General features: G+C 40.4%; 1 protein-coding gene and 1 long non-coding RNA gene across 7 annotated transcripts in view; one reads left to right on the top strand and one right to left on the bottom strand.

Moving 5' to 3' along the window:
• TTK (TTK protein kinase) overlaps window positions 1-7,082 on the bottom strand; it is a 44,052-nt gene extending 36,970 nt beyond the window's left edge. The window contains exons 1-4 of one of the 2 annotated variants that reach the window (XM_008263144.5): window positions 6,108-7,082; window positions 4,415-4,555; window positions 970-1,192; window positions 537-643 (exon numbers count right to left, since the gene is read on the bottom strand). In XM_008263144.5, coding sequence (XP_008261366.2) covers window positions 537-643; window positions 970-1,192; window positions 4,415-4,553 — 469 coding nt within the window. In that variant the 5' untranslated portion in view covers window positions 4,554-4,555; window positions 6,108-7,082. The remainder of the gene's footprint in view (window positions 1-536; window positions 644-969; window positions 1,193-4,414; window positions 4,556-6,107) is intronic. The other variant, XM_089332980.1, reaches the window with a different exon arrangement.
• LOC149126580 (uncharacterized) overlaps window positions 6,449-13,700 on the top strand; it is a 486,087-nt gene continuing 478,835 nt past the window's right edge. For all 5 annotated transcript variants that reach the window (XR_016233910.1, XR_016233911.1, XR_016233912.1 and 2 more), the window contains exons 1-2: window positions 6,449-6,586; window positions 10,113-10,241. This is a non-coding gene — a long non-coding RNA (uncharacterized LOC149126580). The remainder of the gene's footprint in view (window positions 6,587-10,112; window positions 10,242-13,700) is intronic.

A 13,700-nucleotide genomic window follows, 5' to 3' on the forward strand; every position in this document is an offset into this window, starting at 1 on the left:
TGGGGGTAGGTATTTGGCCTAGCAGTTATGTAAACCCTATCCCTATCAGAGAATCTGTGTTCAATATCCAGCTCTGACTTCTAATTCAATCCTGTTCTAATTCAATCTCCCATTAATGCAGATCCAGGGAGGCAGCAGTGATAGCTCAAGTAATGGTTCTGGCCACCCATGTGGGAGCCCTGGACTGAGCTCCTGTCTATGAAACTGCAGCATAAGAAAAGCTTATTCAAGTTTCAATATAAATATATATCTCTTTCATCCTATAAAAACTCAGAAAAGAAGCCTTTTTCATTTGTAATTTCCCAAAACTAATTTATAGTGTAAATGCAGTGTCTATTTCCCTGGATTAGTCCTTAAAAGCAGAAAAGTTTAACAAACATTTATGCTTAGGCGGCATTCTCCTACCCCATACTCTTATCTGAGCAACTTCAATACTTTTTGCCTTAAATTTTCACTTCATATATATTATTTAATGTTAGTGACACAATAGAAAGCAATCTTTTATTTAAAATTTAGATTTGACATTTTCACATTACCTTGTGACAATTCAAACTGTGCAAAAGATACATGTACAAAAGCGAATTTCTTGCAGTTTGCTCTGGCCATTTGAAAGTAGTCGCGGGCATCATCTGGCTCTTGAATACTGTGAGAGAAGAGTCAGAATTACATTTTGAGGAAAAGAGCACAGCTACCTAAATTTGGTAACTCTTCATTCTATTTTCCTAAACACCCAGGATATTGCTTTTCTCTGTGTGTAAAATTACTTACAGATTGTTCTAAGAAATCTTTTTTGGCAGGGTGAAAAAAGTCTACTTTGTAGAAACACATACATCATAAAGACAGCTTACATTATTAGTACCTTGTTAATTATAATCAAAAGCATTTGGTCAAAAGATACAAATTTCCACAAGTAATCCAGAAATGTTTTCCTTATCTTTCTTTGCAATGTTGTTGGTTAATAATACTTACGCTTTTAATTCAGCAAATCTCACTTGAATTCGAGCAAAACTCTCATTTTGGCCATATTTATCTGGAGGAAGTGCTTCAATTGCTTGACTATAACGACCAATCAATTTATTTAAAAGAGCATCATTTAGGGGGACACTATTTTTCTCTAGTTTGAGCAAGAAATTCAACCAGTCCTCTGGATTATTTGCCATCAACATAATTTGGTTAACAGTTCCTGAGTTATCTGAATAAAGGAAACAAAATATATCACAACAGAAGAAAAACATAAAACAAGTACTAAATTGCATTTTTTCTTCAAATTATAGTTAAACATGTATACTGTCAGTGTCAATATATGAGTACATAAATCTTTTCTGCTACTTTTAAAATCTTAAGCAATTCATATAAATATAAGCAGCTTATTAACTATATATCTTTTATGAAAATGTATTGTACTCAAAAAACTATTTTGAAGGAAAGTAAAAAAATGTGAAAAATAAGTGGGTTTTTTAAGTAGCCCTTAAAAACTATATGTAGTATAAGAAAATTCTGTTATAGCAGCATAATTATAATTTTAGCATCCTAAATATCCTAAAAACCTAAGTCTCTCACAAAACCACCTGAACCAACTTTCTTGGAAAATTCATTAAGAATTAAGAAACTTATTACCCCAGTTCTAATATAACCTTCTTTATAATTGCACCCTTTCAACATCACCTCCTTATCCCTCACAAAACCAGGTTTATAAAAGAAAAGCAATCGAGGGGCTGGCACTGCCATGCCTTATCAAGTTTTGAGTCCCGCCTGCTCCGTTTCTGATGCAGCTCCCTGTTAATGTGCCTGGGAAAGCAGCAGAAGATGGCTCAAGTACTTGGGCCCCTTCCACCCACATGAGAGACCTGGATCGAGTTCCTGGCTCCTGACTTCAACCTGGCCCAATTCAGGTCATTGTGACTATTTGGGGAGTGAACCAGCAGGTAGAAAACCTCTTTCTCTTCCTGTCTGCTATTCTGCCATTCAAATAAATAAAATATATACTTAAAAAAAGAAAAACCATAAGCAACCAATATGCTCATTTTCTTCTCTAACTTATCCACATAGACACACGCTAATTTCTTGATTCTACAAACCCATACCTGTGCTGATCTAGGCCTTCTGAATGTATAGGATTTCTTATACAGGTCAGTTTTTTCTCTGTGAAACCCTAGCCTACAGAAATAGCAAGAATAATCTTCAAATATGATTTGCACAGTCATGTACTTCTTATTTTTTTTCAGTGTTAGTTGTTTTAAAAATGTAAGACTCCTACTCAGGATATTTTCACCATTACTCAGCATTATTAAAATCAGATCTCCCAGAGAAACTATTATTCCTTCTTATCAACTTCAATTACCTTCAATAAAGCCTAAATCTTTACTTTTGCAAAACAAAAAACCAAAAACCTATTTTTGCTTTCTACCAAAACAGTAAGTTCCCAACTGTGTTTATTCACTTCAAATTTAATGTGGTCTAATTTCATCTTAATGTTCCAGTTTCATCATCTACTGCCTTCCTCACAAATTTAGTCTGTGAAATGTCTATAAAATACATTTGCCCTGTTTGGCTTTGCAGATGTATTCTTTATGCCTCTGAATAATTCATTATTCTGTTTAACACATGCAGCATTTGTGTTAAACATACAAAGATCATATTAGTATTCATATGATGCACTCACATGTAACACAATCAATTCTCATCAAGAAAGAAACTGATTTTAAGCAGTTTTGAGCCTTCCTCAATATTTAACATACATCTTCCTCAAAACTATCAATATAATGCTACGTGTCCACAAGTTTCTTGTAAAGATTTATTTATTTATTTATTTATTTATTTGAAAGAGTGACAGAGAGAGACAGAGATCTTCCTTCTGCTGGTTTACTCATCATATGGCCTCAGCAGCCAGGGCCGGGCCAGGCTGAAGCCAGGAGCCAGAAACTCCATCCAGGTCTCCCACATGGGTGGCAGGGACTGAAGTACTTGAGTCATAATCTGCTGCTTCCCAGGAGTGAGTATTAGCAGAGCAGCCAGGACTCAATCCCACACTCCAGTATGGGATACAGGTGTCCCAAGCAGTGGCTTAACTCGGTCTGCGTCATAATGCTCCCTGGCTTGGTGTTTAGTTTTGAGTGAGCTAATGATAAACCTTTTTTTTTTTTTTTAATGTTTATTTATTTGAGAGGCAGAGTTACAGACAGAGAGAGGGAGAGACAGAGATAAAGGTCTTCCAACTGCTGGTTCACCCCTCAAATGGTGGCAACAGCTGGAGCTGGGCTGATCCAAGGCCCGGAGCTGCTTCTGGGTCTCTCTTGTGGATGCAGGGGCCCAAGCACTTGGGCTATCTTCCGCTGCCTTTGCAGGCGTGTTAGTAGGACGCTGGATCAGAAGTGGAGCACCTGAGACTCAACCCAATGCCCATGTGGGATGCTGGCGATGCAGGCAGAGGCTTAATCTACTATAACACAGCACTGGCCCCTAATGATAAATCTTTAAGCAAGTACTTAAATACCTTGGTGCACAACTTTGTTAATGCTACACATAATAAAGTACGGTGATATTCTGTTAAGACTTTGCTTGACATAAAATTCTAATTTTCTAGGTTATCCCAAAGTGAACCTAGTCTACCACTATGACTAAATCATAGTCATAGTTTCTTCCATTTATTTTTAATCCCTTGGCCATTCAAATGTTAGTATAGACAAGATAAACTTATCCAAAGGCCACGATTCAAATGACCACATCAAATTGAAATATTAAGAATCAGACTTCAGAGCCACTACTTTTCACATATCGATGGCATTAAATTTGGAGCACTTTCTTTCATTTATCACTCAACATTTAAGTGTCTACTACATGCCAGGCACTGTTCTAATTTTTGTGAATATAACAAAAGAGATTAGAAACCCTGATCTCATGGAGCTCACACTCTAACAGAGGAGAAAGACAATGAACACCTGAGCAAACAGTATATCAAGTGTTTAGTAGCACAGAGAAAAAGAGAACTGGGAAGCAAGACAGGGGACACACCCACCTCAGCAGGTTGATGGGACTAACAGGGTTCTCCAAATCAAAAACTGAGTGCTTAATGTTAACTTTATTTATAAATTTAACATCAAAGAAAAGGAAATGCAAAGATGGTATATCTTAATGGCAGGCCTATCAGCAGAAGTACCTGACAATATTGGAAGAGATAAGAGAAGTACCTCAAGCACACTCTAATAAATGATCTTAGGCATCTATTTTATAGAAAGCAGAAAACTGTGGAATACTCCCACACAAAATGGTTAAAATAAAGTGTTCTCTGATGCGAGCATCACTTACTGAGAAAACTGCTTTACCTTAACACTCAGTGGTTTAAATACTTCATTCCTTTACCTTAGAGAACACTCAATAAATAGTTATGACTTTTTGAAAGAAAAAAAAACCTCACCTGTAGTATCAGCAGAGATTTTATTCAAGCTTAGCTCATCCGTTAAGTCTTCATTTTTAAATTTATTTTTTATATCTCTTACTTTGGTCATTATGGAATCAATTGTCAATTCTTTGCCACTTAACTCCTCAGCCTCCATTTCTAAGGAAAAAAAAAAAAACAATTAATAGCTTCTAGATTTACTAGCAGCAAAGGAAGAAAAGAAGAATCAACTCCCAATTAGCCCTTTAGAACCCAAAAGAGGACATAAAGCATTAGTTTTATGAACAGACCTAAGTGCAGGTATTATTAGGGTAGTATTAGTGCAGCTATGTGCACAAAAACAATGGACACATCTTTGTAATTTGCCAAGGTTTCAAGAGGGTTCAATCATTTCTTCCCAATACAACCTCAATGCAGGTACACGCTGGAAGTCACTGCACAACACAAAAATTACATTCCCGCCGGCGCCACGGCTCACTAGGCTAATCCTCCACCTTGCGGCGCCGGCACACCGGGTTCTAGTCCCGGTCCGGGCGCCGGATTCTGTCCCGGTTGCCCCTCTTCCAGGCCAGCTCTCTGCTGTGGCCAGGGAGTGCAGTGGAGGATGGCCCAGGTGCTTGGGCCCTGCACCCACATGGGAGACCAGGAAAAGTACCTGGCTCCTGCCATTGGATCAGCGCGGTGCGCAGCCGCGGCGGTCATTGTAAGGTGAACCAATGGCAAAAGGAAGACCTTTCTCTCTGTCTCTCTCTCTCTCACTGTCCACTCTGTCAAAAAATAAAATAAAATAAAAACATTCCCTTTGAAAATTTTCTTCTATGCACTTGAGTGCCTTGCTTTAGTATAAGCAGAGACTTCATTCAAGCTGAGTTCAAGAGTAAGGTCTTCGCAATTAAATTTATTTTTTATATCCCTCACTTTCTCCATTATGGAATCAACTGTCACTCTTTTTCTTTTACAAAATTATTTTCTCTGGGTCATCTGAAAATTTAAGTCATTTTTTTAAAAAATTGATGCTGTGCTTGGCTTCTCGCAGTGGCCGAGAAACATAAAGAATCCTTTTGGTAATGAGAATTACCACTCCTTTATTCACCTGCTTTCCTTGAGTAAATCCTCACTTTTTTTTCAAAGTAGAATATGGACAACATCACAGGCTTTTATCGGTACTTGGGATTCAGCAGGTTTGTTCTTGCACGCAGGGAATCGTGATTCACTACCCAGTCGTTCTAATAACAATGTACTGTTTCCTACAGTGCTAAGGATTTTCTAAACTCCATGTTGGTATGTGGGCAACAAAGTGCAGTCTTCCTGTCCGTCGCTTTTGTGATTTTTCAAACATAAACCTGGTAACCAGGGTCACCGCTGTCAGCACGCCTCGTTCTCGAGTTTAACCACGAAATGGGACGAGAAAGTGGGCAGCAAGATCTCACTCCGCCTCTGAAATCCCGAGTGGACGGTAACTGTCAGAACACACCCCCACTTGCTGACAGTTCTAACCCACCAAGTACGAGAGGGGCGGACTTTGAGGATCCCACCTCGTACGCGGCTGCTCCGTTGTGCCCTCTTTTCGGAGGTCCACACCCACTTCTTACTTCCTCAATAACATCTTCCACATCACCCCCACCCAGACCTACGCTGGCGACGAGACTTCCCCTCCCCCTCCAGCTGGTTCAGCCGCGCCCTTCGTCATCCACCCAGTTCTGAGACGCACCTGCCTCGCCCCGACACCTCACCGACCAGAGATGCTAAGAGTCCACACACCGGCTACCGCCGTTCCTAGGTGCGGCCGCGAGGCAGAACTCACTCCCAGAAGGGCGCTGCAAAGAAAAGATGGAACCCAAATCTCTCTGCGCAAACACGTTTGAATTTCCGCGCCGTCGTCGCCGCGTCCTCCTATTGGCCAACGCGAGTCACGTGGCGGCTTCCGTTGTGATTGGTTTCCGTGCTTCGGCACCGCCTCTTCCCTTGCCCTGCGTCCGGCTGCGAGCTCCGTGGATTCCGGGTCTTGTGCGCCTGCGCCACCTACGCGGGGCCTGAGCCCAGCCGGGGCGAGTAGGGGGTTGTTGTAACTGTGTTTGGCAGGCGTTCCCCGGGCGCCATTCAGCCGGTTTTGTGCACCTTACGGTTTTACCAGGCTGAATTTTTTTGCGGAGCGCGAGGGAGATAGCTACTCCGGGGCGGAGTTACCCGGTGAGAGGAAATAAAGGGGCGGGGACGGCTACTCCCAGCCTCAGGACCCGAAGCGTGCGCCGCGGTCGGCCTTTCACCCTAAATGCTACCCCCAGCCCTTTGTCTCCCGAGCTCCTCATTGCCGAGCTTAGGGAGAGTATGGAAATCTGTCCACGGCGCTGCGTTCGGGCCTGCAGCTAGCTCCAGAATCCCGGTGCTGCTTGCCTTTGAGCTTCGTTTACTGCTCGACCCTTCAGCAACTCCCTGCTCGTCTTCAAGCCAAGACCCTCCCTCCCCTTTGTCCAAATTCTGAACAGAACTGACACGGCGGTCGCGATTGCCCTGCCTGTACTCGCCTTATCAGCGCCCATCCCCTCCGAATCTGCCCCTGGGTCCTCTGGGTAAAAACGCCTACCCAGTAATCTTCACTGGGGCAGGGTCCTGCTAAGTGGCGTTGTGGTCCAGGGCAACACTTTCACCAGTGGAAGCAGGGGAGATGGTTCTGTTGTGCTCGCGTTAGGGTTCCTGCTCTAGGGTAACACAGGTTGGTTGTCTTTGTGCTGTGTAGGAAACAACTGCTGTTATCATTGAAGTTGCACAACCGTTCTTAGAACACGCTCGTTCCCAGCCTGGCTAGCCACTCCGCCAGCGTGACCGCCCTTCATCGCAAATCCGTTTTCCGTATCTGCTAGCTATGTACTTTTGGGTCAGTGGAGAAAATGATTTGCAGTACCCTAGTTCACTGATCACCACCTTTGCACTGTTTGGGTCTAGTGCTGCTTTATGCCGGAAAGTAGTTTACTATTCTACCAATTCTTGTTGATGTCTTTGGCAGTTAATCTCAAAGCTTTTTTCCTGAAAATGCTGCTGCTGAGTAATTTCGCTCTTAACATTTCTTCCCTTAGACTCACTGTTTCCATGATCTCAGGGTTTTTTCGTTGTTGTTTTTGTTTGAAGATTAAGCAACATAAACAATGTATTTCAAAGAGTTACAGACAGAAAGGGAGAGACAGACAGAAAAATCTTCCATCTTCTGGTTCACTCCCCAAGTGGCCTCAACCCTCAAGACTGGGCCAAGCCGCAGCCAAGAGTTTCATACAGGTCTCCCACGTAGATGCAGGGGCCCAAGCACCTGGGCGGTTTTCTGCTGCTTTTCCCAGGCCATTAGCAAGCATAGGATGCCAGCATTGCAGGCCCCTGATTATCTCAGCTTTACATATTTAAATGCCGTCTATATGTGATGACTCCCAAATGTGTATCACCAGCTGAGCTCCTTCCTGAACTTCATACTGAAATAGCCATTGCTTACCTAACATCTCTACCTAAATGCTTCAAAGGCATCTTAAAATAACCAAAATTGATGAGGCCCCACGTTGTGGCATGGCAGGTGGCACCAACATCCCATATCATGCCAGATCATGGACCAGCTACTCCACTTCCCAATCAGCTCCCTGCTAATGGTCTGGGAAAAGCAGGAGAAAATTGTCCAAGTGTTTGGGCCCCCACCACCTATGTAAGAGACTTGGATGGTGCTTCTGGCTCTTGGCTTTGACGTGACACAGTCCTGGCTATTGAAGCCATCTGGGGAGTCAACCAGCAGATGGAGATAACTCTGTCTCTTTGTCTAGCTCTCCCTCTCTCTCTTTCAAAATAAATAAGTTTATCTAAAAACAAAACAAAACAAAACAAAACAAAAAAATAACTGAAATGCTCATTGTCTCCAGTTTTAAGGCCCCAAACCGTAAGTCACCCCTAACCCCACATTCAGTCCATGAGCAGATTGAAAGCTCTGTCACAGGAAGCTCCTGCAGTCCCACTTCTGTTCACTTCCTGTTACCACCTTATTCCAAGGCAACCTTCACATCTCGCCTGGATTCCTCCAGCAGCCTCCGGGCTGGTCTCCCTGCTTCTGCCCTTGACTCATCTCAATTTGTTGTCCAGCACAGCAGAGTAATATTAAATCAGATCATGTCGCTCCTTTACTGAAAACATTTCAGTGATTCCTTTCCAGCTTAGACTAAAAACCCAAAATCCTTACCGTGGTCTAGTGCTACGGGGTTCAATATGATAGATGTTAGCAACACACAGCGATTAAATACTTGAATATATCTAATGTAAACAAGGAATTGACTTTTTAAATTAATTATAACCTTAAAAGTGATATTTAGTATACTTACTGGAAGACAAATATTCTTTGAACAATTTATGTGAATCTGTTTTCATCTGTAAATTTTGTAAGATCTACATACAGATCAAGTACTTCCAATGAAAATGTCTATTTAGATATGTCTATATTATTTTATACTTATATAGATATATAACTATAGATTGATCTTAGACATATAAGTATAGATTGATCTATACTATATACTATACTATATAGTATATATACTATATATCTATACTATCTATAGATCAATCTATACTTATATGTCTATATTACATATATATGTATTTATATAAATATATATATTTTATATATATAAATTACTATAGTATTTTATGTTTGTGCCTGCCTATTCCAGGGGCGGGGCCGTGTCTGGCTCTGCTGAAAGCTGCTAAAGGATGACAGGGCAGACCGGCAAGGGGCGGAGCTGAGGCCAAGGAAACCCCGTAGTCCGTACTCACTTGCCCTTGGGAAGTAGTTCCCTGGCCGGGGGCAAGTTGCGTCTCAGAAAGGTGGCACTTGGGTGCCCATGTGGTTAGGGTGTGGCCCGGAAGCCTTCTCCGGCGCTGTCTGCCCAGAGCCCTCGCGCAGGGCTCGGACGGCTCGCAGCAGCAGGTAGCTCAGCATCTGAGCTGAGGGAGCTGGGGTGTAGCTTCTCTTCACGCTCTGTGTGGTCTGGTTACGTGACAGATGCCAAGAGGTTACGATACGGGTTGCTTGGGTCTGATGTACAGTGTGAATAAATGCTTGCAGCTCTTAGCCCTTTTTGGATCAATGAAGCACTTTTTTATTAATATTTTTCTTTGTATGTAATGGAAGAACTGTAAATCTCCATAGCTGTACATATAACCCTTTTTCTCCTAAAGAGGAGTCAGTCAGTGCTCCTATATTTTTCATTTTTTTGTCAAAGCAAGAAGTAAATACTTTAGAATTGTTAAATATATAAATAAAGCGAATAAAGTTGAGTGTTTGGCATGGTTAAAAAAATAAAATAAATACTTATATAGACATATAAGTAAATAAAACAAAAAATAAATAAAATACTTATATAGACATATAAGTATACAAAATAAAAAATAAATAAAATACTTATATAGCCATATAAGTATAGATTGATCTTAGACATATAAGTATAGATTGATCTATACTATATACTATAGTATATATAGTATATATACTATATATCTATACTATCTATAGATCAATCTATACTTTTATGTCTATGTAAGTATAAAATACCCCCTTAATTTTGAAAACTTAGTGTGAAAAAATAATTTAACATATTATTGATAATGTCTCAAATATTATTTACAAGTTGAAGTGATATTTTTGTTATATTGAGTTGAATATATTATTAAAATTAATGTCACCCTATCACAGACCAGAAGACAGCAAGCACACAAGATGGCTAAATGCACTTTGGTATCATGGACTGAATCCTGGAACAGAAGGAGAACATGAAGGAAAAAAACTGCTGAAATCCATATAAAGTCTTGGATTCAGTTAATGGTAATGTACCTGTGTTAGTTTCTTAGTCTTGAAAGTATACCATGGTAGTATAAGTTCTTCACACTAGGAAAATTGAGAATTCTACAACAACTCTATGTACTACATTTACAATTTTTATAAATAAAATATTCCAAAATTTTTAAAAAATGAAAATTTGGGGGCTGGCATTGTGGCATAGCACGTTAAGCCTCCAGTTACAATGGTGGCATCCTGTATGCTCACTGGTTCAAGACCTGGCTGCTCCGCTTTCAATCCAGCTCCCTGCTAATGCACCTGGGAAAGCAGCCAAAGACAGCCCAAGTACCAGGGCCCCTGTACCCACGTGGGAGACAAAAACTCAGGGTTCCTAGCTAAGGACTGGCCCAGCCCCAGTCATTACAGCCTTCTGGGGAGTGAACCAGTGGATGAAAGATCTCTCTCTCTCCTTCTCTCTGTCTCTTCTCCTGTCTTTGTAACTCTGCCTTTCAAATAGAAAAAAATCTTTAAAAAACATGAAAATTTGATTTCACTTATGTTAATAGAAATTGAAAATTATCAAGTTAGTGGTGGTAATCTAGACAAAACTAAAACTTTATATATCTGGCCTATTTCTTTTTGCTTTTTTTTTTTTTTCCCCTGACTCTATGCCTTACCCTACTATAATGCAAACTTGTAAGAACTGGAACTTTTGTTTGTTTTGTTCATTACTATATCCTTAGTCCTTAAAGCAGTGCCTGGTATGCTGTAGGCACATGATAAATGTTAGCTAAATACTGATGCTTAGAACCATTACAATATTTGAAAATTCTATTTCTGGCGACATATTTGTATAGTTCCTGCACCACAATTCTCTTTAGGCCTAAAACCAACTTCATCCTGACAATGTAAACTTTTTTTCAGAGCCTAGTTTCCCACGAAACAATATGATTAGGCAGAAAAGATTATGACTTTATTTTAAGATGGAGAGTTTCAGATTTTTGACACACAAAAATTTGGACCATATAACTTTCCCATCATTACTTTCTTGCCAATCTTTACAATTTTCTGTGTTTTTTTCTTCATTAGTTAATATCATTGTTGCATTATCTCATTCTGCTCCAAATTTTTATTTTAGAGACTGTTTACTACACTTGGGTTTATTTTGTGTGTGTGCATAGGTTAAATTTATGATAGTAATACATCTGGTTTTTGTAATGAGTTGTGTGATACTTTACGATAGTGTGTTCTGGGATAAAGAATTATTAGTGCATGCTGATTTGGGTATACTTAGAATTCTGTGAACCTATAAGAATGAAAGCCTGTTGGGTACTGTCAGGAAAGTTATCACAGAACAGATAGTGATGCTCAAAAGCCCCTCTCCCACCAAAAGAAGAAAAAAAAAAAAAAACTCCTGGGAGCACTAACAAAATACTTAATAGGTTATGAAGAAAAAGCAGTGGTAGCATTGATTATGGTCTGACCAATGAAGAGCACTAACTGGTTGCGGCTACCACTTGGGTATCAAGTATTATTTAGTAATTTGGGCAATAGATTATGATAACAAATGACAGAAGAAAAATAGCAATCACAACTCCTATTTTTCTCCATCATGACTAATATTCAAACAATCTTGAAAACAAATATGATTATATGATTGAAACTGTTAGCTCAGACCATATATGTGAAAGGCCACACACTTTTTTTTTTTTTTTGGACAGGCAGAGTTAGAGAGAGAGAGACAGAAAGGTCTTCCTTTTTCCGTTGGTTAACCCCCCAAATGGCCGCTAGGGCCGGTGAGCTGCGCCAATCTGAAGCCAGGAGCCAGGTGCTTCTCCTGGTTTCCCATGCGGGTGCAGGGCCCAAGCACTTGGGCCATCCTCCACTGCACTCCCTGGCCACAGCAGAGAGCTGGACTGGAAGAGGGGCAACCGGGACAGAATCCTGCACCCCAACCGGGACTAGAACCCGGAGTGCCAACGCCACGGGCAGAGGATTAGCCTAGTGAGCTGCGGTGCCGGCCCCAAACATTTGATATTCATTCAAATTTTCTGACACAGGATTTTTTAAAAAAATTATTCGTATGTTTTCAGTCTCTGCCATAAAGAAGGATCTCACCTAGCTGGGTAATACTCTAAAATACACTGGAAAAACTGAACAGCATTGTAAAAATTTATAAATATTATGCCAGATGCATTGTTGGCAACCTCTGAAAAGTAATTAAAAAACAAGAGCAATGATAGACAACCAAAAATGGAAAAAATGTTACTTTTATAAAAGGTAGAATTTGGAAGCAATAGATCTATATTATGTTGATGTAGACTTTAGCCCAATTCTGAGATAGATTATTGGATTGTTGGAAAGCAAAGATCTCTGGATACCAATATAAGTTCACATGAGAACAAGTCATAGAGTAAATGGTAAATTCTCGCTTTGGTTATTTCTAAATTTAGAAAAGAGAAGGCCATAAATATAGTATATCTTTTTTTAAAAAAGATTTATTTATTTTATTTGAAAGTCAGAGTTACACAGAGAGAGGAGAGGCAAAGAGAGGGAGAGAGGTCTTCCATCCGATGGTTCACTCCCCAGATGGCTACAATGGCCGGAGCTGTGCCAATCCGAAACCAGGAGCCAGGAGCTTCTTCCTGGTCTCCCCCATGACTTCAGCCACCTTCTGCTGCAATCCCAGGCCATAGCAGAAAGCTGGATCTGAAGAGGAGCAGCCGGGACTAGAACAGTCGCCCATAGGGGATGCCAGCACTTCAGGCCAGGGCGTTAACCCACTGTGCCACAGCACCGGCCCCAGAATATCTTAACATTAGAAAAAAATATGGGGTTTTTGGACAAGAGAAGAACATGTGCATCCCACATTGGTAATGTGAGATAACTCTGCAGCTCTACAATGTTCTCAAAAACCATTTCATAATGACTTCAGGAAGACTTCAAGTTGACCCTAACAGTAGGCATCAGAATTCTGTCCTTGATATTGTGTGATAAGCATACAGAACTAATGCTTATTGATTTTTCACTGCTAATTAAAGCAAAAAAGACAATGTGGTAAGAGAATTAAAAAGATAAATTTACCAATGTGACATTCATGGGGTAAAAATAAAACATCAATTAGGTTCATAAAAATAAAATTCTCAAATATAGGGTCCAGCCAAGATGAAGGGATATGGTCCATATATATTCTCTGGAAACAATAACACAAACTCTAAAAAATAAAACAATAGTTCTCAAGTATTAGGCATCAGGGTGATGATCTTTCTGAGGAGAGAAACAAAGAAGTGAGTCTGAAGGTTGTTCCCAGATAGCTTCCTAAGGAGAATGTCCAAGCTGTAAGGGGAATCCAGGTATTGCCTGGCATTCTGCTTTTGTTGAGGAGATAAAGCTTACAAGTCTGGTATGGTCAACGTAGATAGCTGACATTCACAGGACAGAATGTCAAAGAAAAGACAGCAGGAAGCCTGAAGGGGATAAATCCCCTCAAGTCTCCAGTGAAGT

The sequence above is a fragment of the Oryctolagus cuniculus genome, chromosome 5 (assembly GCF_051225735.1).
Source record: "Oryctolagus cuniculus isolate XC-2025 breed Fujian yellow rabbit chromosome 5, ASM5122573v1, whole genome shotgun sequence".
In the NCBI taxonomy this organism is placed as follows: Eukaryota; Metazoa; Chordata; class Mammalia; order Lagomorpha; family Leporidae; genus Oryctolagus; species Oryctolagus cuniculus.